Source organism: Chenopodium quinoa, unplaced genomic scaffold (genome assembly GCF_001683475.1).
Source record: "Chenopodium quinoa cultivar QQ74 unplaced genomic scaffold, ASM168347v1, whole genome shotgun sequence".
Taxonomy (NCBI): domain Eukaryota; kingdom Viridiplantae; phylum Streptophyta; class Magnoliopsida; order Caryophyllales; family Amaranthaceae; genus Chenopodium; species Chenopodium quinoa.
The window spans coordinates 3156733-3183312 of NW_018742238.1; the positions used below are offsets into that span (position 1 = coordinate 3156733).

The following is a 26580-nucleotide window of genomic DNA, read 5'->3' on the forward strand; positions in this document are numbered from 1 at the left end:
AGAGATATTTCAGCAGCGACAGAGCTCGAAGCCTCTCAGATTGGTAATTTTGACTTCATATAGCAATTTCGGGTTCCTTGGTACGCCAATTAGCCCCTATAAGCAAATTGACAAGATTAGTAGTCGGCTCGATTACAATCATAGTAAGTGATTGAACTGACAAAAAATCGTCTTACTTAGCTTAAGCGCCTAAAACACTGGCTTATTACAAGCACCAATGTATCAGTTTAAAAGCAAGCACTTAAACGACAATATTTCCAAATATGGATTGTCGCGCATTCTTCTTAAACGACAATACTTCCAAATACGGATTGTCCCGCATTCTTATTAAATGAAAATATTTCGAAATATGGATTGTTGCGCATTCTTCATGAACGAAGATTTTTCCAAAATTGGATTGTCATCCCCAACTGACAATATTTCCAAATATGGATTGTCGCGCATCTTCTTCAAACAACAATTTTTCCAAGATTGGATTGTCATCCCTGGCAAAGTTTCCAAGTGTGGATTGTCGTGCTTCTTCTTTGTTTGGCAAGTTTTTCCTTCGGATTGTTATACATTCATGGATCTTTGGCAAGTTTTCCGAAATTGGATTGTCATACACCCAGTTCCCTATGGCAAAATTTCCCAAAGGATTGTCGTAGGTCTCTACTCATCATAAATTTCGCCAAAGGTTCCTCAACGTGGATTGTCATTCATTTCAGCAAGTGGCATTTTCTCGAAGTGGATTGCCGGTCGACTCTTTTTTGGCAAATGTTCAAAGACACGGATTGTCAATTGTGGCAATATTTTCCTAAAAGGATTGTCACATAGCATTGGAAAATTTCCAAGGTGGATTGCTTTCAAGAGTTATATTCCAAGATGTGGATTGTCGATCGTAGAAAAGTTCTTATGACAGATTGTTACGAAGCATTGGCAACTTTTCCCAAAATTGAATTTTGGCAAATTTTCCGAGTTACGGATTGTCGCTTCATCGTGGCAACATTTCCAAGGATGGATTGTTAGGTAGCATTGACTACTTTCCCTAAATTGGATTGTCATACATCATACAAGAGTTATGTTGGAACTATTCCTAAAGAAAAGAGGATTATCATCACAGCAAAAGCACCGACATACTGGTTCACAAGCAACAAAGCACCGACGTGCTGGCATAGCATCATTAAGGATCAACAAGCAGTGATCTTTTTGAAGACTATTATGGCGGAATTGGAGGCAGTTACAGGCGTAACAGTCTTCAGGCGATATTCTCTAGCTTGCGGAAGATCGTCACAACAAATCGTTAACCTACAGAGACGTGTGCTCGACGGTGCAAGATACGCATTTCTGAACTCTTTTATCTGTTTAACTAACGCTAGTTTATAGGTATCGGCGTTGCAAGAATGGTTTAGGATCGCAGAACGTTCTGAATCATTCTCCGTCCCTATCGATACTTCGACTTTTGTTTTCGAAACTGGCGTTTCTCCAAACTCAGTCATAGTGAGGGCTTCTGTAGACACCCATTTGTGTCTCCCCGAAACCAAAACCAGTGATGAGTACCTTTCACGTCGAATCATAATCGAATGAAGTGAAAGTTGGAAAGTCTAGTGTTGCGGATAGTTTTAATTTCTTTTCTTTTCTCTCTGTTTTTGAAAACCTATTTTAAGAAAACATCCAATCTAGTTTGGTTGGTCCATTGGTCCAATAATAGTGTATTTAGATAGGGTTTGAAAAGACCTTTCCAACTATATATTATAAGCCTAATTCCGATGAATAATGAGGAAGTTATGGACAAAATACTAAACTGGGCCCAAACCGGATTTTACCTACGATCCAATGATCATGTGGAGGGTTCAAAGGTCTAATCCTATTCCTAAACTAATTAGGATTAATTAGAAGCTTCTATAAGTTTCAACAAGATCTTAATATCCTTTTTGAAAAGATAAGATTAAAGAATTTGAGTTTTAATAAAAACTTTCCTTTTATAAAAACTTTACTTTTTTTTAATCCTAATTCTATTCGAATTTAAAGAAGTTCAAAGAAAGTTAGATATTATTTTTGTTCCTCATAATATTTATCCAAATTTTATATGGTTGGATAGATATTGAAATTATCTTTCCAATGATATATTATAATATTAAATCCGAGATATAACGAAAAAGATATGAATGAGATATGAAACTCTATCCAAAACTGACACCCTTCCACTATTTCGGCTATATCTTTTTATATACAGAATATTTTAATATGATTCTAACTGTTTTGGAATTTAGACTTCAGGAGCTTTCTAACGACATATTATATGCCTTATTTGGACTTCTGGATCAAAAGATATGATAAAAACAAAAACGTGTGAAACTGATTATTAGCGCTTGACGCTAAACATTAGCGCCTGGCGCTAAGGCTTGGCGCCTGACGCTACCAGCGTCTGGCGCTATTGACTAGCGTTTGTCGCTAATCGTGTTTTATTCTCGTTGAAACTCTGGTTCGATTTTCTATCTTTTTGGCTGATTTTCTCTATAAATAGCCTCCTAAAAACTCCGTTTTAAATCATCAATTCTCATCAATTCTTATTCTTTCTAATTTTTTCTACTCACAAACTCTCATCAAGAAATTCTTGATTCTCTCTCTCTTTCTAAGCCTAACTTTTTACAAACACAATTCCTCATAAATTAGAACTAGACACACCTAGCCAAGTTCAAAGTTGCTTTCGCCCTAGACGTGAAAGGTTTTAATTTCTGAGGGTTTGGTCCCAAATCTCTCTTTCAATTATTTAATTTAATTGTTTTATTTTTATTATTTTCCTTGAAGTTACTAACGTGTGTATTTTGTTATTAGAAAGAGATACGAGGCATCCAAGTAAGTGCTTTAATTGTTTAATTGATATCATGATATAGAAATTATGTTTAGGTGGTTATTATGATTCCTAGTATCATGTTAGGGTTAAAGCTTTAATCTTTATTGCTTAGTGACATGCTAGGGTTTGTTATTAATCTTGTTAGTATCATGCCTAGGATCTTGTTATTATGCTTTAACATGATTATTTTAATTATTAATATTTATTATTATTATTATTATTATTATTATTATTATTATTATTATTATTATTATTATTATTATTATTATTATTATTATTATTATTATTATTATTATTATTATTATTATTATTATTATTATATACTTCCTCCGTTTTCTTTTACTTGCAACACACCTTTTAGGCACACAGTTTTAGGAGATGATTAGTGAGGGTAAACGAGCGATTTTATCAATATAATTTTTACACGAAGATTAGAATAGGGTTAAGTATCATTTGTAAAAATTATAATGAATAATTTATCTGTTTACATTACATAAACCCGACCTCAAAACACGTGCCACAAGGTTGTGTTGCAAGTAAAAAGAAACGGAGGAAGTATATTGTTATTGCTTGATCACACCTTTTATGCATGTTTAAAGGGAATTGGTACTGACAAGAAACCCTAGAAAGAGAAACCCTAGAGAGAGAAAGCTTGGTTTTCATCCATGGTTGCTTGATTAAATTGGTTTTTCTTCGATTAATCAACTCTCATGGCTAGAAAGAAGAAGCAGGCTACTTCTGCTCCTACTAATATCTCAAAGGAAATTGCTGAATCCCTCTTTGTACCGGTTTCTGCTGGATTTCAAACAGTGCATGAAGTTTTTGATGAAGGAGATGTGTTGGTTACCCCTGCTCCAGGCTTAGTCCATCCTTCTGCTGGGAAGGTTACTCGAAGGGATGCTCAACTTCTTGCTCTCAATTTTGGCTCAGTTGGTCCAAAATCCAATGGAACAGTACCAGGTTCTTCGGTTACTGTTCCATTGATAAGCAATCAGCTCGATGCTTCTGTTCATGTGTCTGCTGGGGAAAATAAGGCTGGGCCCTCTTCTATCAAGCATCCTGGTGTCGATCCTACTGCTACTGATCATCAATCACCTGAGGAGTATATTTTCACTGGGAAATTGAATGCAAAAGGGGCCTCTCTGAGTTATGCCCCCCCTGTAATTAGAGATGGTAAGCAGATTGCTGTCCTTCCTTCTAGTGAAATTGAAGAAGGGTCTAAAAAATGGAAAAATGCTATAGTGTTGTTTGTTGTTGGCTATTACCCAACAATTGCTTCGATTAAAAGGTTTATTGGTGATGAATGGGGTATCCATAATAATCCGGATGTTTTTTGGCATGATGAGGGATATTTCATAATTAACTTGTGTAATGAGGATGATCTTAATTATGTGATTTGTGGGGGTCCTTATATGTTTATAGGGAAGCCAGCAATTGTGAAACCATGGTCTGAGAAATTTGATTTTCATGCTGAGATCCTTCGAACTATTCCTTTATGGGTTAAGTTCCCTAATCTCCCTCTTAATTGCTGGGGTGCTGAGACCTTAAGTAGAATTGGAAGTATTTTGGGTGTGCCAATTTGTGCTGATGAATGCACATCCAGGCAGTTAAGAGTTTCATTTGTTAGGATGCTAATTGAGATAGATATTACTAAACCCCTAGCTAAATCTGTATGGGTTGAAAGCCCAAGAGGTGAAATGGTGGAATTGATAGTTGAGTATGAGTGGACCCCACCATACTGTACTAAATGTCATAAGGTAGGGCATATGTGTACTGAGTCAAAGGTGAAACAGACTACACACCCTACAAATAAGGTCCAGCCACTGCGAACATGGGTCCAAAAGGTGAAAACTAATACCTCTACAGTTCCTGCTGATAGAGATGGATGGGATACAATGAAGAAAAGGGGTGATACGGTTAACAACAAGTTGAATGAGGTCCACACAACTAATGCTTTTTCTGTCTTGCCTGTGGATGAGGTTGAGGATGTGAATCATGCTAATGACAAACCAAGCGGGGGTGGGCCCCCTTTAAAGTCATGATTATCACTGTATGGAATGTGAGGGGTTTGAATGACCCCTCTAAAGTAGCTGATGTTAGGCAGCTGTTGAACAGGACTAAAAGTAATCTGATATGTTTGCTTGAGACTAAAGTTAAACAACATAAGAGTACAGGATTGCAAAGGAAAATTGGGTATGGTTTAAATTGGGTTTGTAACTATTCTTGTTCTGGAAAAGGTAGAATTTGGCTGGGGTGGATGAGTGATAAGATGCGTGTTGAGGTTATTACTATTCACAATCAGTTTATCCACTGTTGTATTAGTAATATTGATTACAACAGTTTTATGTTACCTTTGTGCATGGGCTTCATAGCATACAGGACATGAAGGGTCTTTGGTCTAGTATTGAGGCTATTGGTCCTGCTGTTTTGCCTTGGCTATGCACAGGCGATTTCAACTCGGTTTTGCAACATCAAGACAGGATCAATGGCAATGATGTGACTGATTATGAAATCAGGGATTTCAGGAATTTTGTGGATTCTATGAACTTTGTTGAGATAAAAAGTAAAGGGTCCTACTATTCTTGGTCTAATAAGGCTCATGTTGGACCCCGTACTCTCACTAGAATGGATAGAGGATTGGTGAACTTTGAATGGTTACTTCATTATCCTACTGTTGAGGCTCACTATCTGGCTCCTTCCCTCTCTGGTCACTCTCCTCTTATGTATGAAGTGTGTCCTGCTCCTCCTAGTAAAGGAAGGCCTTTTAGATTTTTTAACTGCCTCATTTCTCACCCTGATTTCTTAGGGTTGGTTCAGGAAAGTTGGAGTGGTGGAGTCCCTGGTAATGCTATGTCCAGGGTTTGGAACAAGCTCAGAAACTTGAAGACTCAGTTGAAAACGCTTAATAAGCATTCTTTCAATAATGTTGACCAGAGAGTTTGTGATGCGCAGTTGGCTTTGCTTGATGTTCAGGATCAAATGGTCCTTAATCCTAGCAATTCTGTTTTAATGGAACAAGAGACTGATGCTATTGAGAGCCTCAAATACTGGAGGTCAGTGCAGGAAAGTGTGTATAGACAGAAATCCAGGATTGAGTGGGTGGCTCTTGGTGACTCTAACACCAAGTATTTTTTTTTCTATGATGAAACACAGGTAGTCTAGGAATCGAATTGACTCTATTTTGACTGATCAACAACTTTTATTAAAGGATCCCACTGAGATTGAAACTGAAATTATCTCCTTTTATAAACAGTTGATGGGTTCCACTTCTCATACTCTGAATGCTGTTGATCTTGTGACTATGAGGGCTAGCAAATGCCTTTCTATTGATGCTCAGGTCTTTCTGTCCTCTCCTATTACTAATGCTGAGATTGATTGTGCTATTCAGGGTATAGGTGATGACAAAGCCCCTGGAATAGATGGGTTTAATGCTAAATTTTTCAAGTACACATGGGACATAATCAAGCTTGATATTTATGAGGCAGTTCACGATTTTTTTGATACTGGCACTATGAATACTCAGTGGAACTGTACTATTGTGACTCTTGTCCCTAAGGTTCAAAATCCTACTTTTGTTAAGGATTTTAGACCTATTGCTTGCTGCACCGTGTTGTATAAAATTATTTCTAAGATTTTGACTGCTAGGCTTGCCAGATTGGTTGGAGAGGTTATTGATGAAGCTCAAGCTGGTTTCATCCCTGGGAAGCATATTGGTGATAATATTTTGCTTGCTACTGAGTTAATTAAGGGTTATAGTCATAAATTTATTTCCCCTAGATGCATGATTAAGGTGGACTTGAAAAAGGCTTATGACTCTATTGAATGGGGTTTTTTAAGGTCTGTTATGGAGGAGTTGGGTTTCCCAAATTTGTTTATTAGGTGGATTATGGGGTGTATAACTTCTGTTTCTTTCTGTATTCTTATCAATGGTAGCCCCAGCCCCCCCTTTCTGTGCTAAGAAAGGTCTCAGACAAGGAGACCCCATGTCTCCTTTCTTGTTTGCTTTGGGCATGGAATAGCTGTCTAGATGTTTTCATGTGTTAAGTAAGGTTCCTGATTTTAATTTTCACCCTAGATGTGAGAAGCTCTCTCTTGTTCACCTTATGTTTGCAGATGATTTTCTTATGTTTTCTAGGGCTGATGAGCATTCTTTCCAACTCTTGTTTAATGCTTTTAAGAAGTTTTCCTTTGCTTCTGGCTTGGTTGCTAACCTCAGCAAAAGTGAAGTTTACTTTGGTGGTATTCAAGCTACTGAACAGAATGCCCTGTTATCTGTGCTGGGTATGGTGGCTGGTTCTCTTCCTTTTAGATATTTCGGGGTTCCTTTATCCTCAAAGAAACTCACCATTCAGCAGTGTAAGCCCCTTGTCCAAAGGATCACTTCCAGAATTGAGATTTGGGTTGCTAGATTTCTTTCTTACTCTGGGAGACTTCAACTCATTAAAAGTGTTTTATTTGGTATACAGACTTATTGGGCTTAGATTTTTGTATTGCCTAAAAAGATCTTGAGGGAGATTGAAAGCAGGTTCAAAGCTTTTTTATGGACTGGGGTTTCTAATCCTTCCAGAAGAGCTTTAGTTGCCTGGAGCACTGTGTGTTTGCCAAGATCTTGTGGTGGCTGGAATGTTATTGCTCTCCATGACTGGAATATCTCTGCAGTTTGTAAAGTTTTATGGGACATTGCTCATAAATCTGACTCCCTTTGGGTCAGATGGGTTCACACCTATTATTTCAAACAGCATGACTTTTGGTCTTCTTGTGTCCCTAATAAATGTTCCTGGAATTTAAAGAAAATCATGAAGTGTAGGAGCACTATTGATAATATTAGAGGTTGGGATTCTCTCTTGAAGAACAATAAAGTTCAAATTAAAAAAATTTATAATAAAATCAGGAAACAAGAGGAGAAGGTTCCCTGGAGAAGGGTAATCTGTAATAGTAATGCTTCTCCTAGGAGTGTTTTTATTCTGTGGCTTGCTAATTGGAACAGGCTTTTAACTAAGGATAGAGTGCTCAAATGGAACCCTTCCTGTGACCCCATTTGTTTACTCTGCCTTCATGAGCCTGAGAGTGTAAATCACATGTTTTTCCTGTGTTCTTATTCTTCCAGAATCTGGGAAAGACTGCTTTCTGTTCTATAGATTCAGAAACCTGTTCAGGGGTTTACTCAAGAGGTTCAATGGGCTGCTAAATATTGCAGAAAGTCCACTTCAAAGGGCAGGCTACATCTCATGTTTCTTGCTGAAGCTGTGTACTATATTTGGGCTTAGAGGAACAATACCATATTTAATGGAGTGTGTGAATTAGTTGATGCTCTTGTCAAGAAAATCATGTTTCTAGTTGCTTGTAGATGTCAAGATGCTGATAGAACCAAACTTATTCTTTCTTGATTTTCTGTTTTGCTGTTTCTGGTTTGTTCCTGGGTTGCTGCCTTCTGGTTTGGGTTCTGGCTTTGGGCGTTGATTTTGTTTCTTAGGTGGATGCTGCTGCTTTGTTTTAGCTGCTGCTCTGCCTGTCTGGTTGTTAAGGCCAGAGCTGGTTTTGCTGCTGAATCTGTGCTGACCTGTTGCTGTTGTCCTAGCCGGTTGCTGTCAGGTTTGCTGTTTTCGTGTTGTGGTGCTGGGTTTGGCTATTTATGGTTGCAGTCATGGCTAGTTGCTGCTATTATGTTGAGTCTGCTGTTTTTTGGTGCTTATTTGGTGTTTTCAGTTTGTTTTTTCTTGGTTTGGCTGTTTTATTTGTTAGGATTTTTTTGTTTTTGTTCGTTTTTGTTTTGTCCTATTCCTTTGGTTTCGGGTAATCCTCCTAGAAGGTAGCTCGTCTCCTTAGTGTACAGTTGGGCCTGTTGTTGGTTCTTGGTACTTTGGAACCCTTCCTAGAAGGTGGCCTCTAGACTTTAGGCCTTGCCCGGGGTTTGATTGCCCTTGTGGACGTGTGGTGTTTTGGAGTTTTGGCCTGAGTGCTTGTTTTTTCCTGCTGCTTTGCAGTTTCTTTTGGTAATAAAATTTCTATTTACCAAAAAAAAGGGAATTGGTACTTGTATTCACGCTTAATAAGATAATTAATAATCTTTTGGAGCGTTAATGTGATTATAATTCAAGTGATCGCCAATAATAGCTTTATTTGTGCATTAATATTCAACTAACATAGATTAATTAGGTTTATGGTTAATCCTAATGATTGCATGTTAGTCAGAAAGTGCACATGAATATGATTAGAATAAAGTAGAGGCCTATTATTAGGGCATGTTCAATCTCTTTTAGGTTGGATTTGTACCTTCATCCCCGAACTACCAGTCATGGTTCCAGATCTATTGGAGTTGGCGATCTCCTGGATCGTTAAGGGGTGTAACCTTCACCCTGTGGACGGTTTACAAGTTCCTAAAACTTGTTGGCGACTCTTTTGCTCTATCTTCTTTCCCTTTGGACGCCACCGTACTTTAGTGTATGATCACAGTGGGGTTCAAGCTTGGGATAATGCTTGAAATATTCCCTACACCCACGTTCTTGTGGTAATGACAATACTTGTTCTTGTTTTTGTACTGAGCCGGGCCTCTTAGCGACTGGGGCTTTTTAAATTCAAATTTGTCTTTAATCTCCATCAGGATGGAGTATCATTCTTTGTTGAACTTATACTAGGGCTCGTACGTCTTGACCTTCTTGGATTTTTGCTGCTGACCGTCGGCCACCTAGACTTCTTTCCTTTTGTTTCCATCTTTCTTTTTTTTAGCCAAGTCTTGCTGAGTAGATTATTTCTTCTCAACTCCTTTGGTCGGTGCCTCTGCTTTTGTAAGAGAACAAAAGTTGGCTGCCTCAATATAATCTTCGGATTTTCGTGGAACACCTGCGTATGTCCGAATTTTTTTTCTTACCAACTCAAACTTAAAACCGTTATGCCTTAATTCCTGGAGAAATTCATAGTAAGCCATTTTATCCAGCAGAATATGAATTTGAGCTTTTTCTTGGTTAAATCTCTAGACGTACGACTATAGGCCCTCTGTTTTTCCTTAATTAGACAATTGTTGCCAAATTAAGACTTATCTTTTGAGGTGGTATGTTGTAAGAGAAATTTCCCACGAACAACAAACTAAGAGTAGTAAAACAATTGATACAGCCTACCGGAAGGCTATTGAACCAATCCTGCGCCACACCCTTCAAAGTGGCCGAGAAGCATTTGCACCAGGTAGCATCATCTACACTTTGTTAGTACATCAGGTTTCTGTACGAGGTGATATGTTCCTCGGGGTTGCCCGTGCCATCATAGGCTCCCACGAGTACACTTTTCACCTTCGATGGCTGAGGAGCAGTTAAAATAGCTTGCGAAAACGGAGGTGGCTTATCTCCAAGAGTTAGTAATCGTCTGCCAATCAATTGGCTGAGGTTGCACATGATGTCCGACCAAATAGGGAGTTTGGCCGAACTTCTGACCGAACGACCCATATAATCCGAAGACCTGGGGGCTCGGTTGCAGAATGCCGTTAAAACCCTGAAGGGGTTAATACTGAGGCGATTGCACTGGAATGGGGGTTTGAGTACGCACAACTTGACTCCTGCTGGAGATGGCCGAATTGCTATGCTAGGAAATGGAGTGGTTAGAAAATTCATCCGGCATTGTGGGAGTTGAGGTCGTGTCCGAGTAAGCGACACGTTCCCGCTGCTTATGCCGGAGGTAGTCCCTTACATCCTTCCATCTTCTAGACGGCTCAGTCTCCTCTCTTCAAGGCCGTCTACTCCTCCCCCTGCCGTCTGGGTTTTCGCCAACAGATTAGAGAAATTCGTCCATGGTACCCTTGAAGACCTTCTATTCGGTCGACAAATGGGGTGTTCCTAGCATCTGTTGCATTGGTTGCTTTGTTTTGAGCTTTCTTTGGAGCTCTTTCTCCTTCCTTCCCGAGCGGCTGTCTAGAGGTAGAAGCTCGGTTGCCCTCAAACTCCTTCCGAAGTTTGTTGAGCGCGACCTTTAGAGAGGCAGCGGTAACAGGAGGATCATCGGCCTCTTGAAACGAGGCGGTCAACAGATCGCTGGTAAGAATTGTAGAGATTATTTCCTCTACATGGCTGTCCTCACCTGGACGAGGGCCAGGGTTGGGTGTCTGACCATCTATTGCCATAGCGGACGAGTATCCCCACAGACGGCGCCAAATGTTTTCGGTGTTTTTTGGATTTCCTCAGATACTAATCAAGCTCTTTAGGCAATAAGCCTGGGACACCTGCAAAATGAACGAATATTCCTTTACCGGAATATTCGCCTCCGACGATCAAGTTCAAGATCTGAAACGGAAAAGGCTAGAGAGAGAAAATAGAGAGAAGTTGGAGCTATTTAATGCTCTTGCTTGTAATGTCGTAATCCCCCTCTCCCATCATAAATGATTGGGGTAATTATAGGGGTGGGAGTTTGTGCCCCTTTAGGGTTTATACCCTAAAATTCAGTGACGTGATTGGCTGCGCAATCACGCGATGCCACGTGTAATATGGGGCGCCGTTTTGCGGCTTTCATGAATATCTCTCGGGATTTGGGCCATGATTTAATAAGACCTTTTTAATGCTGAGTTCAAGGGCTCTTTATGCTTGGACACGCGATATCTTCCCATAGTGACACGTGTCACCCTTTGATTGGGCCACATGTTGCTACAGGATTGGTCCACGTACGTGGGGTATTTTTATCTTTCTAATATCAATTATGATTTCTATTATGCTTCCTGTTTTCTTTCCTAATATCATGTTAGTATCATGTTAGGGCTAAAGTGTTGATCTTTATTGTTTAGTGACATGCTAGGGATTGTTATTAATCTTGTTAGTATCATGCCTAGGATCTTGCTAATATTATTATGCATTATTGTTAACATGATTATTTTAATTTTGATTATTATATTACTTGATGTATATTATTATTGTTATTGCTTGATCACACCTTTTATACATGTCTAAAGGGAATTGGTACTTGTAATCATGCTTAATAAGATAATTAATAATCCACTTTAGGGATAATATGATTATAATTCAAGTGATCGCCAATAATAGATTTGTTTGTGCAATTATAGTCAACCAACATAGATAAACAGGTTTAGGGTAAACCTGATGATTGCATGTTAGTCAGAAAGTGCACATGAATACGAGTAGAATAAAGTAAAGGCCTATTATTAGGACAAGTTCTTTCTCTTTTAGATTGGATTTGTACCTTCATCGCCAAACTTCCAGTCTTGGTTCCAGACCTATTGGAGTTAACGATCTCGTGGATCGTTAAGGGGTGTAACCTTCACCTTGTGAACAGTTTACAAGTTCCTAAAACTTGTTGGTGACTCTTTTGCTCTAGCTTCTTTCCTTTTTGATGCCACCAATGTTAAGTGTATGATCATTGTGGGGTTCAAGTTTGGGGTAATACTTGAAATATCCACTACAGTTTTTGGCGACTCCGCTGGGGAGAATTTCTATTTTAATTTTCTAAAATTTATTTTGGCAATTATTTAGAATGAGTGGATGAGACTCGAAAAGTTCTAAGTATTTCATGTGCATAATTTTGATTAACATTATTGTCATATGCATAAAAAAGGTTCTCATTGGAAAGACCATCCGTAATGAGTAAAAAAATAAGATTTTTACACGTAGGAAATCAGAGAAATAACTTTCACAACTAGAATCAAAATAATATTGCAAAAACTGGAAAATTCTAAGAGCACAGAAAGCTGTTGAGGCGTGTAGGAACTAGTTTCTAGAAAACAGAGCATGCTGCCAATGATATGGCTCTATCGCCTGGCGACAACATTGTCGATTGGCAACAGGGTTATATCCCGGCGACGGACTATGTTGTCTAGCGCTGTGTTCTTCTAATACCGAGCCAGAAATCTGCCTTCTTGTTTCGACTAGTTCTAGCACTGTTGGCTCGATTCTACTTCCTGATTGATTTTTTCTCTTTTTTTTGAAACCCATATGTGTTCTACATATGGACATAACCCTCTGGGAATTCATGCTCCATCTACCCGATTGAACGCTCTGAGCAACAAAGGGTACATCTGAGAATGTTGAATTCACCAAACCATGGAAGCGAGTTTAACTCGCGGGGTCCCATCCACACGCGCCGACCCTTCCAAAGGTAAGGCTTCTGCGCGGTGCATCCGGACTCATAACCATGGACCCTCTTTGACTAACCCATATCCTTGAACTTTAGAGAGCTAGAGTCATGGTTATGTTGCAAACTCATTGCATCATATTGTGCCTACTTGACTACTTGTGCATTATTTGCTTGTGCATACTTATTATGTGACTAAACTAACCGTTTGGTTTGACTTGTGTTTTTAAATTAGTCTTAATTAACTTATTAATGACTAAAGGGCTTTGCTTAATTAACAGATTAATTAATTTGAGCCAGTAAATATGTCTAAAATCGAGTCATAGTTCCTTTGAGTCAACCCGGATTTTTATTCCCGTATATTGCACAAGCGTCAACTGGTTTTGGTCATATCCAGAGTTCTAGAAAAAGTTACGAGTTATACAACCTATGAATCTGTAGCTCTGAGTTTTATCTTTAATTTAGCGTTGGTTTCGTCCCAATCAGAGTCACAGATCAAAAGTTATGACTAAAATACCACATCATGTCCAGTTTAATGCATATATGTGAGGTCTTAACTTAGTTTTTGCTTGAGTCTAGTCACCTAGTCTAGCCACACGGTCATGACACGAGTCTTAAAATTTCACCTACACTCACTAGTCTTAGAACACACTTTTTATATGTCACCATGGCCATGTCTTAGATTCATGCATGAGTCGTTTTTCCGTCATTTGAGTTGAGGGTCCATTCCATTTCTATTCTCTTCCATATACTCTTTCAGTCTATTGCATGTTCAATTGAGCTTGAGCCAAAAAATAAATAATAAAAACTTATCCCAAATTTCCCTTTCTACAGTACTTGGTCAAGGAGAGAAGGACGATTAATCAAGGACAACACCTTTATTCAAGTTCAACTTTTTGATAAACCGATTCGTCAAAAGAGAAAAAGCAAAGAAGATAATGGCAAGTCAAGAAGAAGTCAATGAGCTTAAGAAGCAAATGGTTGTCGTGATTGAGGTGTTGAAGGTTTTAACCCTTCAAATCAATGACCCTGTGAAACAACAGCAAATGGAGCTCATACAAGAAAGCTTGAGTAAAATATCCAATGATTATAGATTCTAGGGCATAAGCTCACAAGGGGTCTCAGTGGACAAGAAGCTTCTTCCGCAGAAGTTCAATGCCAATGACATCCCTAAGTTTAAGCCAACTGACAATCCTTACTTTCATTTAAGGTCCTTTGTAACTGTAATGAACATTAAAGGGATTGATAAGAATATTTTTCACTCTTTGTTCTGGCTATCTCTTGAAACCATTTGTCAACATTGGTTCTTCTCCCTTGATAAAGAGAAGACCTCTACCTGGGATGGAACAAAAACATTCTTTCATTGATAGATATAAGTGTAATATTCAAATTGAAACCGACCATATAAAACTTGAAATGCTAAAAGAAAAAGAAAATTAAGGGTTCACCTCCTTCTTCAACAAGTGGAGGGAAACTTATGCTAACATGATCGAAGTCCATACTGAAAAAGAATCCGTGAGGATGTTCATAAAAAATTTACAAGAAAAGTATTCAAAGCACTTAAAATATCAACACAACTTGAACACTTTCAAGGCCATCTATGACATAGGCATCGAGATCGAAGATGATCTCGCAAAGCAAAAAGCTACTAACGATGGTAACCACATTGGCTAAAAAGGAAAGTAGAACGACAATCCTTCTTCTTCCGAAAACGCCCACTCTTGTAACAATGTTAGTACCTTTGATCTCAGTGAAGTTTTAGCCATGGATAACCAAGGATCTAAGAAGCAACTAAGGAAAGACTTCACCCCCATTGGGATGAGCTACGATGTTGCCTTCGATCGACTCCATGCTAAGGGACTCATTACTCCCATTGGACCTATTCAATATCCCGCACCTGAAAAGAGATTGCCTAGTTGGAATCCAGATGCACATTACAAGTACCATCAAGGTAGGGGTCATACTACTGAGAGCTGTTGGAAGCTAAAAGAGGCTATCCAACATTTGATCGATAATAACAAGCTTCTCATACCTCCAGCTAGCAAGAAGAGTGAGTGATGATAAAGCTAACGACACAAGGCGAGCTTCAACGACAAGATTTTGTGACCTCTTTTTTTCTATTTCTTTTGTTTATCACTTCCCCAATAACTCTAGCATAGACACCTTTTTATTCCCCTTAGATTTATTTTGTAGGATCATTCTTTCTTTCTTTTTTTTCCTTTAATAAAATGAGCATTTTATTTCTTGCATATGATCATTACATCGCATTAAAAAAAAATCGTCGCACTGAGTACAAGGTATATCAATGATTTGAGGCACCTCTTGTATTCATTTCATATCTCCTTTCACCTTTCAAATATACAATCCTTTTTTGATAAACCACTTTGAGCCTCGTCTAACGATAGACCTTTCTTTCTTAAACCTACATCTACAAAACCTTTGGGATGGGATGGTGTGTAACTAATGCAATTTTCAAAAAAAAAAAAAAAAAAACAAAAGCTTGAGTGTATTAAATATTGAATAGCAAAAATAGAAATAATAAAAAGTGTGCAAAAGGGCAAGTGTTCCAATGTCTTTGACATGAACATGTCTTTGATATGAACACGTCTCAGATCGCGTCTCTTATCGAGTGCTCGTTACCGTGCCTGAGAAACATGAATGCCAAGTGAGTGATGGACCGCATGATCGGGATTGCCCACACTTATAAAAAAAAGGGTTCAAAATAAAAAATGCAAAAGCAAAAAAAGAGAGCTAAAAAAAGAGTCAAAATCCTCAAGCATAAAAACACAAAGATTCAAAAGCAATGTTGCACACCTTGGGGGCTTATCGAGGGTCTTGAGCCTTCATCCCTTTCTTCTTCAACCTTTAGCCTAACCATGTTACAACCTTCAAAAGACCTTTTTGAGGTATACACACTTGTGCGAGGTTCGGCTAGAGCTACGTTCGGCCTGATTCCTAACGGATATGTAGGCGACCTCACATCGAGATACGGCCGTAATAAAAATGCATTCATATTTGCGTTCATAATTGATCATATCAAGGAATTCCCTATGCTCATCCCTATCTACTTAGAGCTAGACTTCGGGGCTTGATCCCTAAATCATTAGCTTAGCTAGCCTAAGAGTCACCACTATTTGACTCTTCTAAAAATAATATTTTTTCACACACTTAGCCTTGCGGCTTAACTTTAGTGTCACTTTCACACACATCACAAATACATGACCAAATAATCTTCCCCTTAGGAACCCTTTGTCATGAAATCTTAACACAACATTGAAGCATGCCTTGTCATATTAAAATAACTTATATCCTATATTCGTTATCGCATCATGAAGTATGAAGTGCTTAGCCTCCGTGCCTAAGCTACCTACATACTTTCATTATTAAGTCAACTAGGATAGCCTAGAATGAATTAACCCTTGCACCTTGAGAGATCGCATCAAACGCATATACTTGGCTAAGCTCATTCAACATGCACCGTTAATAACTTCTTCTATTTGTGTCTTTCTTTTTTCGGGAGAAAGTCGGTACCCTCCACAAAAAATGATGGAATTTTTTTTCTTTTCTGCATTTTTTTAGTCGCACGAGTCATGAAAATTGAGTCGTATTGTGTCATATCATCTTGAATTGAGTGAAGTCACATGTGTCGATCTTCTTGTAGACCTTCTGAATAGTTTTTTGGTTGTGAAAACCAAAGGGAATAATGACCGTGGCTGATAGCAAAGTCAAGCGCGATCCGAAGCTAACTGATGGCGCCCTTACTCCGGGTAAGAAAAAGCAAAAGTAGTCGACTCTAAGATAAGTTCTTTCTCTAGAAAGAATTTCGAGTCCTTTTTTCGTTCGAGAAGGGAGCATTAGACAAAAACAATTTTGATTTGTTTCCTCCCGAAAATCTTTTATCGCCTAGGCGTCGCGCCGTAGCGCCAATACATGATTTTCTTTTAATTTTTTTGGGGTTGGGTCTTATATTAGGGGGGCTAGGAGTGGTATTATTTACCAATCCAATTTTTTCGGCCTTTTCATTGGGATTTATTACTCTATTGATTTCCACAAAATCTTTCGAATTGCAAATTGTATTTCTAGTTAGCAACTGAATCGAAAGTTGGATCTCCGTTAGATCTCACCTAAATCGCCCTTCTCATGGAGAGTTCGATCCTGGCTCAGGATGAACGCTGGCGAAACACTTTGAGTCAAGTCATGGCAAGTCATATATGTTAAAAACACATTAAGTCTTAATGAATTAAACAACACTAAGCCTTAGGTCAACTATAAGATAATTAAAGAGATGAGCAAAGTCCTATAGTCAAAAGTATAAATGCAGGTACATCCCAGCAAGCAAGAACATTCTCGGATTTTTTTTTTCGAAAAACTATGAATATGACCGCATGAGATTCTTACAAGATGAGAGGAGTTTGAGCAAAATTACATGGATTAGTTAATTAGATATGAAGAGCTTTAATTTGCAAAAGATTTGAGTAGATTGGTTGAAAGGAAACGACCAAGTTCAAAGTTTGGAGCGAAATCGAGCAACAAAAAGCAGCATCAAAGGCTTAATAGGGAAGACCCGACTCTAGCGCCAGATGACAAGGCTGTCGCCTGGCGACTGAAGCAAAGTGCGGCGACAGGCACTGGTGCGACGACACAATGCGTGGCCCCCATATTAGATTATGCGGACTCAGTGCAGCAATGTCAGGGTTCCTTGGTGCGCCAGTTATCCCCTATTAAGCACAATCAATCAATCATAATCCCTAAATTAAGCACAATCAATCACTTTAATCTCAACAATTAATCAACACAATCCCCAAATTAAGCACAATCAATCAATCATACATGTTTCACCTAATTCTTAGCAAACAACTACTCTAAGATCATAATCTAATCAACTAACAACTAAAGAAATCAAGAATCTACAATATATGAAGAACAACTACACTAATCAACAATCAAACATCAAAATCAAACCAACAAATATGAAATCAACAAAGCAATAAAATGAGATAGAGTTAAGAATGCTCATTGATAATAGAGAAGATCTTCAACACAATTGTCACCATTGAATCTTCAATGTCTCAATCACCATTGAAATTCCTCACTTTCTCTCTCTAAAATCTACTCCTAAACTAACCCTAAAAACTAGAGAGTGAAGCTCTCAACTAAGCTAAAATTATAATCTAAATCTAAAATGAAACTTGTTGCAAAAATTGGGTTCAAAAGGGTATTTATAAGAGGCGCGAAATGAAGAAGAGCGAAGCCAGAACCCGTAGAGGAGCGCCCGTGCAGCAGGCCTGTGCGCCCGCCAAGGGGGCTACGCGCCCGCGCTCTTCTGGGTTTCTTCGGATCTTCTTGCGGCTTCGTGCCTTCACTAAGGCATTTGAATGAACGCACAACATGATGATGATGAACACTAAGAGAGGCAGTCTCATAAGAACTTGATTGTGGGTTTAACACCCCATCTTCATGAGAGAATGGCCTGAGAGCGCAAGAGCTAGAACTTGGAGAATCCACATCCTTGCATCTTGAGATTTCCAATTGCCATGAGCTTGCTCCAAAAGCATCTCCCACCTTAGCAATTCACCAATATCAAGACCCGAACCTCGTACAATACCTAAAACCACAAAAATAGAGCAAATAAAGGAGAAAAGAGTAGAAAAACCAACAAAATGCATAAAAGCTACAAAATAAGAGAAGAAAGGTAAAACCAAGACCAAATGCATAAAACTAAGAATTTAACAAGCATGAAAGCCATGAAAAAAGGTGAAAACAACCTAAATGCTCATCAAATGGGTGCCATTTATGACACCCATCAGTCACCAAGATTTGAGAAGGGTGGTTCGTGATGAGGCTGTCTTTGACGACTTTTGCTATGATTGGGAAGGTTGTCATTATGATTCTGGAAAAAGGCTCGACATGTAACAACATTGATCGATGACGTTCCCTAGCTTGTGGAGGGTTATCACAAACAACTGGAGGTGATTTGAAACGAAGTTATCTTCGATCATATTCCCTAGCTTGCGGAAGATGGTCACAAGGCAAATGAAGATCGTTTCAAGCAAAGCAATCTTCGATAGTGTTCACTGGCTTGCAAAAGACTATCACAACGGAATTTGGAGGCAGTTACTAGTGTATCAGTCTTCAGGCGGTATCCCTTAGCTTTATGAAGATCGTCATAACAAACCGATTACCTTTAGAGACGTGTGCTCGACGGTGCAAGATACACATTTCTTAATTCTGTTATTTGTTTTAACTAACGCTAGTTTCAAGGTATTGGAGTTACAAGAATGATTTAGGATCGCAGAACCATATGAATCATTCTCCGTCCCTATCGATACTTTGACTTTTGTTTTCGAAACTTGCGTTTCTCCAAACTCAGTCAATGTGGGGGCTTCTGTAGACATCCAAATGTGTCTCCCCAAAACCAAACCCGGTGATGAATACCTTTTGTGTCAAATCATAATCGAATGAAATGAAAGTGTCGAAATTCTAATGTTGCGGTTAGTTTATATTAAAAATCTTTCTTTTTGTTTTTAAAAACCTACTCTATTTTATGAAAATAGCCAATCCAGTTTAGTTTGGTCCATGATAAGAGTCCAATAATAGTTTAGTTGGATTGGGCTCTAAAAGAGCTTTCCAACGATATATTATAAGCCCAATTTCGATGAAAAATGAGGAAGTTATGGCCAGAATACTAAACTGGGCCCGATTTTGTTTTTATATGCTGCCTAATAATCTAGAGTAGGGCCGAATATTAATTATCATCCCTAAAGCTATTAGGATTGATTATAGTCTTCTAGAATACTCTAGAAGGTTCTCTTAAATCCTAATGGAGTTAGGATTGATAATTATGTTTCAAAGAGTTTGAAATTGAACAAAACTACTCCTTTTGAGAATCCTTGTTTTGTACAAAATGAAATATATTAAGATATTATTTTCGTGCCTCATAATATTTATCCAAATTTTATATGATTGGATAGATATTGAAATTACCTTTCCAATGATATATTATAGTATTAAATCCGAGCTATAACAAAAAAGATATGAATGGAATATGATACTCTATTCAAAACTGACACCCTTCAACTATTTCGGCCATATCTTTTTACGTACAAAATATTTTACTCTGATTCTAATTGGGTTGGAAAGTAGACTTCAAGAAATTTTCAATGACATATTATATGACTTATTTGGACTTCTGAATCAAAAGATATAATAAAAACAAATTCTGTAAAAACTGTCTTACAGCGCCAAACGACATATCCTGTCTTCTGGCGAAAAACCTTGTCGCCTGGCGACAACCCCTATCGTCTAGCGATAGATTCTGTTGTTAACGTCAGAGGCGTGTTTTATTGCGTTTCAAACTCTAATTCATATTATCAATTCCGGACTATTTTATTATAAATAAGGTCCCTGGACCTCTGTTTTCAATAACCAATTTTCACCAACTCTCACCAAAATTCTCTAATTCTTCCCTCCCTAAGCTAAAGATTTTTCTCTCTCTTCCTCTTTCTAGCCTTTTCTTTTACACCATTCCTCATACATTAGTACTAGACACACCTAGCCAAGTTCGAAGTTGCCTTCGCCCTACACGTGAAAGGTTTGATATTTCTGAGGGTTTGATCCCAAATTTCTATTTGAATTATTTAATTTAATTGTTTTGATTTTTATTATTTTTCTTGAAGTTACTAACGTGTGTATTTTGTTATTAGAAAGAGATACAAGGCATCCAAGTAAGTGCTTTAATTGTTTTATTGATATTTTGATATAGAAATCATGCTTAGGTTGTTATTGTGATTCCTAGTATCATGTTAGGATGCTTTTCTTAGTATTATATTTAGGGTAAAGAATAAGTTTCTAATATCAATTATGATTTCTATGATGCTTCCTGTTTTCTTTCCTAATATCATGTTAGTATCATGTTAGAGCTAAAGTTTTTGATCTTTATTTTTTAGTGACATGCTAAGGTTTGTTATTAATCTTGTTAGTATCATGCGGCCTAGGATCTTGCTAATATTATTATGCTTTATTATTAACATGATTATTTTAATTATGATTATTATGTTGCTTGATGTATATTATTATTTTTATTGCTTGATCACACCTTTTATACATGTCTAAAGGGAATTGGTACTTGTAATCATGCTTAATAAGATAATTAGTAATTTTGTTTAGGGTTAATATGATTATAATTCAAGTGATTGCCAATAATAGATTTGTTTGTGCATTAATATTCAACCAACATAGATAAACAGGTTTAGGGTAAACATGATGATTGCATGTTAGTCAGAAAGCGCAAATGAATACGAGTAGAATAAAGTAAAAGCCTTTATTAGGGCATGTTCTTTCTCTTTTAGATTGAATTTGTACCTTCATCCCCGAACTTCCCGTCTTGTTTCCAGCCCTATCGTAGTTAATGATCTCCTGGATCGTTAAGGGGTGTAACCTGCACCCTGTGAATGGTTTACAAGTTCCTAAAACTTGTTGGCGACTCTTTTGCTCTAGCTGCTTTCCCTTTGGACGCCACCATGCTTAAGTGTATGATCACAGTGGGGTTCAAGTTTAGGGTAATTCTTGAAATATTCCCTACAAGATCCTTTTGTGATATCGCTCATGATTGCATCCACTGGATGTGATTTCTGATGTTTACAAGGTTTTGGTGAAAAATCCTTATTTGGATACATTCTTTCTTCATTGTTGTTGACTGGTCCTTCATTAGGAACTTCAACTTGATTCTCAGTTTGCACTTCTTCAGGAACTTTCCAATTTTCTACATTTTTTTCTAGATTTTGTTGAGTTCCGGTTGCATTCTCCATTATAGGTGTTTCATTTGCTTCTGGATTTGCAAATTGTATTTCTAGTTAGCAACTGAATCGAAAGTTGGATCTCCGTTGGATCTCACCTAAATCGCCCTTCTCATGGAGAGTTCGATCCTGGCTCAGGATGAACGCTGGCGAAACACTTTGAGTCAAGTCATGGCAAGTCATATATGTTAAAAACACATTAAGTCTTAATGAATTAAACAACACTAAGCCTTAGGTCAACTATAAGATAATTAAAGAGATGAGCAAAGTCCTATAGTCAAAAGTATAAATGCAGGTACATCCCAGCAAGCAAGAACATTCTCGGATTTTTTTTTTCGAAAAACTATGAATATGACCGCATGAGATTCTTACAAGATGAGAGGAGTTTGAGCAAAATTACATGGATTAGTTAATTAGATATGAAGAGCTTTAATTTGCAAAAGATTTGAGTAGATTGGTTGAAAGGAAACGACCAAGTTCAAAGTTTGGAGCGAAATCGAGCAACAAAAAGCAGCATCAAAGGCTTAATAGGGAAGACCCGACTCTAGCGCCAGATGACAAGGCTGTCGCCTGGCGACTGAAGCAAAGTGCGGCGACAGGCACTGGTGCGACGACACAATGCGTGGCCCCCATATTAGATTATGCGGACTCAGTGCAGCAATGTCAGGGTTCCTTGGTGCGCCAGTTATCCCCTATTAAGCACAATCAATCAATCATAATCCCTAAATTAAGCACAATCAATCACTTTAATCTCAACAATTAATCAACACAATCCCCAAATTAAGCACAATCAATCAATCATACATGTTTCACCTAATTCTTAGCAAACAACTACTCTAAGATCATAATCTAATCAACTAACAACTAAAGAAATCAAGAATCTACAATATATGAAGAACAACTACACTAATCAACAATCAAACATCAAAATCAAACCAACAAATATGAAATCAACAAAGCAATAAAATGAGATAGAGTTAAGAATGCTCATTGATAATAGAGAAGATCTTCAACACAATTGTCACCATTGAATCTTCAATGTCTCAATCACCATTGAAATTCCTCACTTTCTCTCTCTAAAATCTACTCCTAAACTAACCCTAAAAACTAGAGAGTGAAGCTCTCAACTAAGCTAAAATTATAATCTAAATCTAAAATGAAACTTGTTGCAAAAATTGGGTTCAAAAGGGTATTTATAAGAGGCGCGAAATGAAGAAGAGCGAAGCCAGAACCCGTAGAGGAGCGCCCGTGCAGCAGGCCTGTGCGCCCGCCAAGGGGGCTACGCGCCCGCGCTCTTCTGGGTTTCTTCGGATCTTCTTGCGGCTTCGTGCCTTCACTAAGGCATTTGAATGAACGCACAACATGATGATGATGAACACTAAGAGAGGCAGTCTCATAAGAACTTGATTGTGGGTTTAACACCCCATCTTCATGAGAGAATGGCCTGAGAGCGCAAGAGCTAGAACTTGGAGAATCCACATCCTTGCATCTTGAGATTTCCAATTGCCATGAGCTTGCTCCAAAAGCATCTCCCACCTTAGCAATTCACCAATATCAAGACCCGAACCTCGTACAATACCTAAAACCACAAAAATAGAGCAAATAAAGGAGAAAAGAGTAGAAAAACCAACAAAATGCATAAAAGCTACAAAATAAGAGAAGAAAGGTAAAACCAAGACCAAATGCATAAAACTAAGAATTTAACAAGCATGAAAGCCATGAAAAAAGGTGAAAACAACCTAAATGCTCATCAAATGGGTGCCATTTATGACACCCATCAGTCACCAAGATTTGAGAAGGGTGGTTCGTGATGAGGCTGTCTTTGACGACTTTTGCTATGATTGGGAAGGTTGTCATTATGATTCTGGAAAAAGGCTCGACATGTAACAACATTGATCGATGACGTTCCCTAGCTTGTGGAGGGTTATCACAAACAACTGGAGGTGATTTGAAACGAAGTTATCTTCGATCATATTCCCTAGCTTGCGGAAGATGGTCACAAGGCAAATGAAGATCGTTTCAAGCAAAGCAATCTTCGATAGTGTTCACTGGCTTGCAAAAGACTATCACAACGGAATTTGGAGGCAGTTACTAGTGTATCAGTCTTCAGGCGGTATCCCTTAGCTTTATGAAGATCGTCATAACAAACCGATTACCTTTAGAGACGTGTGCTCGACGGTGCAAGATACACATTTCTTAATTCTGTTATTTGTTTTAACTAACGCTAGTTTCAAGGTATTGGAGTTACAAGAATGATTTAGGATCGCAGAACCATATGAATCATTCTCCGTCCCTATCGATACTTTGACTTTTGTTTTCGAAACTTGCGTTTCTCCAAACTCAGTCAATGTGGGGGCTTCTGTAGACATCCAAATGTGTCTCCCCAAAACCAAACCCGGTGATGAATACCTTTTGTGTCAAATCATAATCGAATGAAATGAAAGTGTCGAAATTCTAATGTTGCGGTTAGTTTATATTAAAAATCTTTCTTTTTGTTTTTAAAAACCTACTCTATTTTATGAAAATAGCCAATCCAGTTTAGTTTGGTCCATGATAAGAGTCCAATAATAGTTTAGTTGGATTGGGCTCTAAAAGAGCTTTCCAACGATATATTATAAGCCCAATTTCGATGAAAAATGAGGAAGTTATGGCCAGAATACTAAACTGGGCCCGATTTTGTTTTTATATGCTGCCTAATAATCTAGAGTAGGGCCGAATATTAATTATCATCCCTAAAGCTATTAGGATTGATTATAGTCTTCTAGAATACTCTAGAAGGTTCTCTTAAATCCTAATGGAGTTAGGATTGATAATTATGTTTCAAAGAGTTTGAAATTGAACAAAACTACTCCTTTTGAGAATCCTTGTTTTGTACAAAATGAAATATATTAAGATATTATTTTCGTGCCTCATAATATTTATCCAAATTTTATATGATTGGATAGATATTGAAATTACCTTTCCAATGATATATTATAGTATTAAATCCGAGCTATAACAAAAAAGATATGAATGGAATATGATACTCTATTCAAAACTGACACCCTTCAACTATTTCGGCCATATCTTTTTACGTACAAAATATTTTACTCTGATTCTAATTGGGTTGGAAAGTAGACTTCAAGCAATTTTCAATGACATATTATATGACTTATTTGGACTTCTGAATCAAAAGATATAATAAAAACAAATTCTGTAAAAACTGTCTTACAGCGCCAAACGACATATCCTGTCTTCTGGCGAAAAACCTTGTCGCCTGGCGACAACCCCTATCGTCTAGCGATAGATCCTGTTGTTAACGTCAGAGGCGTGTTTTATTGCGTTTCAAACTCTAATTCATATTATCAATTCCGGACTATTTTATTATAAATAAGGTCCCTGGACCTCTGTTTTCAATAACCAATTTTCACCAACTCTCACCAAAATTCTCTAATTCTTCCCTCCCTAAGCTAAAGATTTTTCTCTCTCTTCCTCTTTCTAGCCTTTTCTTTTACACCATTCCTCATACATTAGTACTAGACACACCTAGCCAAGTTCGAAGTTGCCTTCGCCCTACACGTGAAAGGTTTGATATTTCTGAGGGTTTGATCCCAAATTTCTATTTGAATTATTTAATTTAATTGTTTTGATTTTTATTATTTTTCTTGAAGTTACTAACGTGTGTATTTTGTTATTAGAAAGAGATACAAGGCATCCAAGTAAGTGCTTTAATTGTTTTATTGATATTTTGATATAGAAATCATGCTTAGGTTGTTATTGTGATTCCTAGTATCATGTTAGGATGCTTTTCTTAGTATGATATTTAGGGTAAAGAATAAGTTTCTAATATCAATTATGATTTCTATGATGCTTCCTGTTTTCTTTCCTAATATCATGTTAGTATCATGTTAGAGCTAAAGTTTTTGATCTTTATTTTTTAGTGACATGCTAAGGTTTGTTATTAATCTTGTTAGTATCATGCGGCCTAGGATCTTGCTAATATTATTATGCTTTATTATTAACATGATTATTTTAATTATGATTATTATGTTGCTTGATGTATATTATTATTTTTATTGCTTGATCACACCTTTTATACATGTCTAAAGGGAATTGGTACTTGTAATCATGCTTAATAAGATAATTAGTAATTTTGTTTAGGGTTAATATGATTATAATTCAAGTGATTGCCAATAATAGATTTGTTTGTGCATTAATATTCAACCAACATAGATAAACAGGTTTAGGGTAAACATGATGATTGCATGTTAGTCAGAAAGCGCAAATGAATACGAGTAGAATAAAGTAAAAGCCTTTATTAGGGCATGTTCTTTCTCTTTTAGATTGAATTTGTACCTTCATCCCCGAACTTCCCGTCTTGTTTCCAGCCCTATCGTAGTTAATGATCTCCTGGATCGTTAAGGGGTGTAACCTGCACCCTGTGAATGGTTTACAAGTTCCTAAAACTTGTTGGCGACTCTTTTGCTCTAGCTGCTTTCCCTTTGGACGCCACCATGCTTAAGTGTATGATCACAGTGGGGTTCAAGTTTAGGGTAATTCTTGAAATATTCCCTACAAGATCCTTTTGTGATATCGCTCATGATTGCATCCACTGGATGTGATTTCTGATGTTTACAAGGTTTTGGTGAAAAATCCTTATTTGGATACATTCTTTCTTCATTGTTGTTGACTGGTCCTTCATTAGGAACTTCAACTTGATTCTCAGTTTGCACTTCTTCAGGAACTTTCCAATTTTCTACATTTTTTTCTAGATTTTGTTGAGTTCCGGTTGCATTCTCCATTATAGGTGTTTCATTTGCTTCTGGATTTGCAAATTGTATTTCTAGTTAGCAACTGAATCGAAAGTTGGATCTCCGTTGGATCTCACCTAAATCGCCCTTCTCATGGAGA

General features: G+C 37.6%; 1 protein-coding gene across 1 annotated transcript; it reads left to right on the top strand.

The window, feature by feature from the left end:
- Positions 1 to 4871: 4871 nt before the first annotated feature.
- On the top strand, positions 4872 to 10140 carry LOC110736014. Its single transcript, XM_021916177.1, has 8 exons — positions 4872 to 5042; positions 5174 to 5986; positions 6087 to 6670; positions 6969 to 7233; positions 7315 to 7902; positions 7972 to 8081; positions 8307 to 8538; positions 9865 to 10140. Exons 1-8 carry the CDS (start codon positions 4872 to 4874, stop codon positions 10138 to 10140), a joined length of 3039 nt encoding a protein of 1012 aa, XP_021771869.1.
- Positions 10141 to 26580: the final 16440 nt, after the last annotated feature.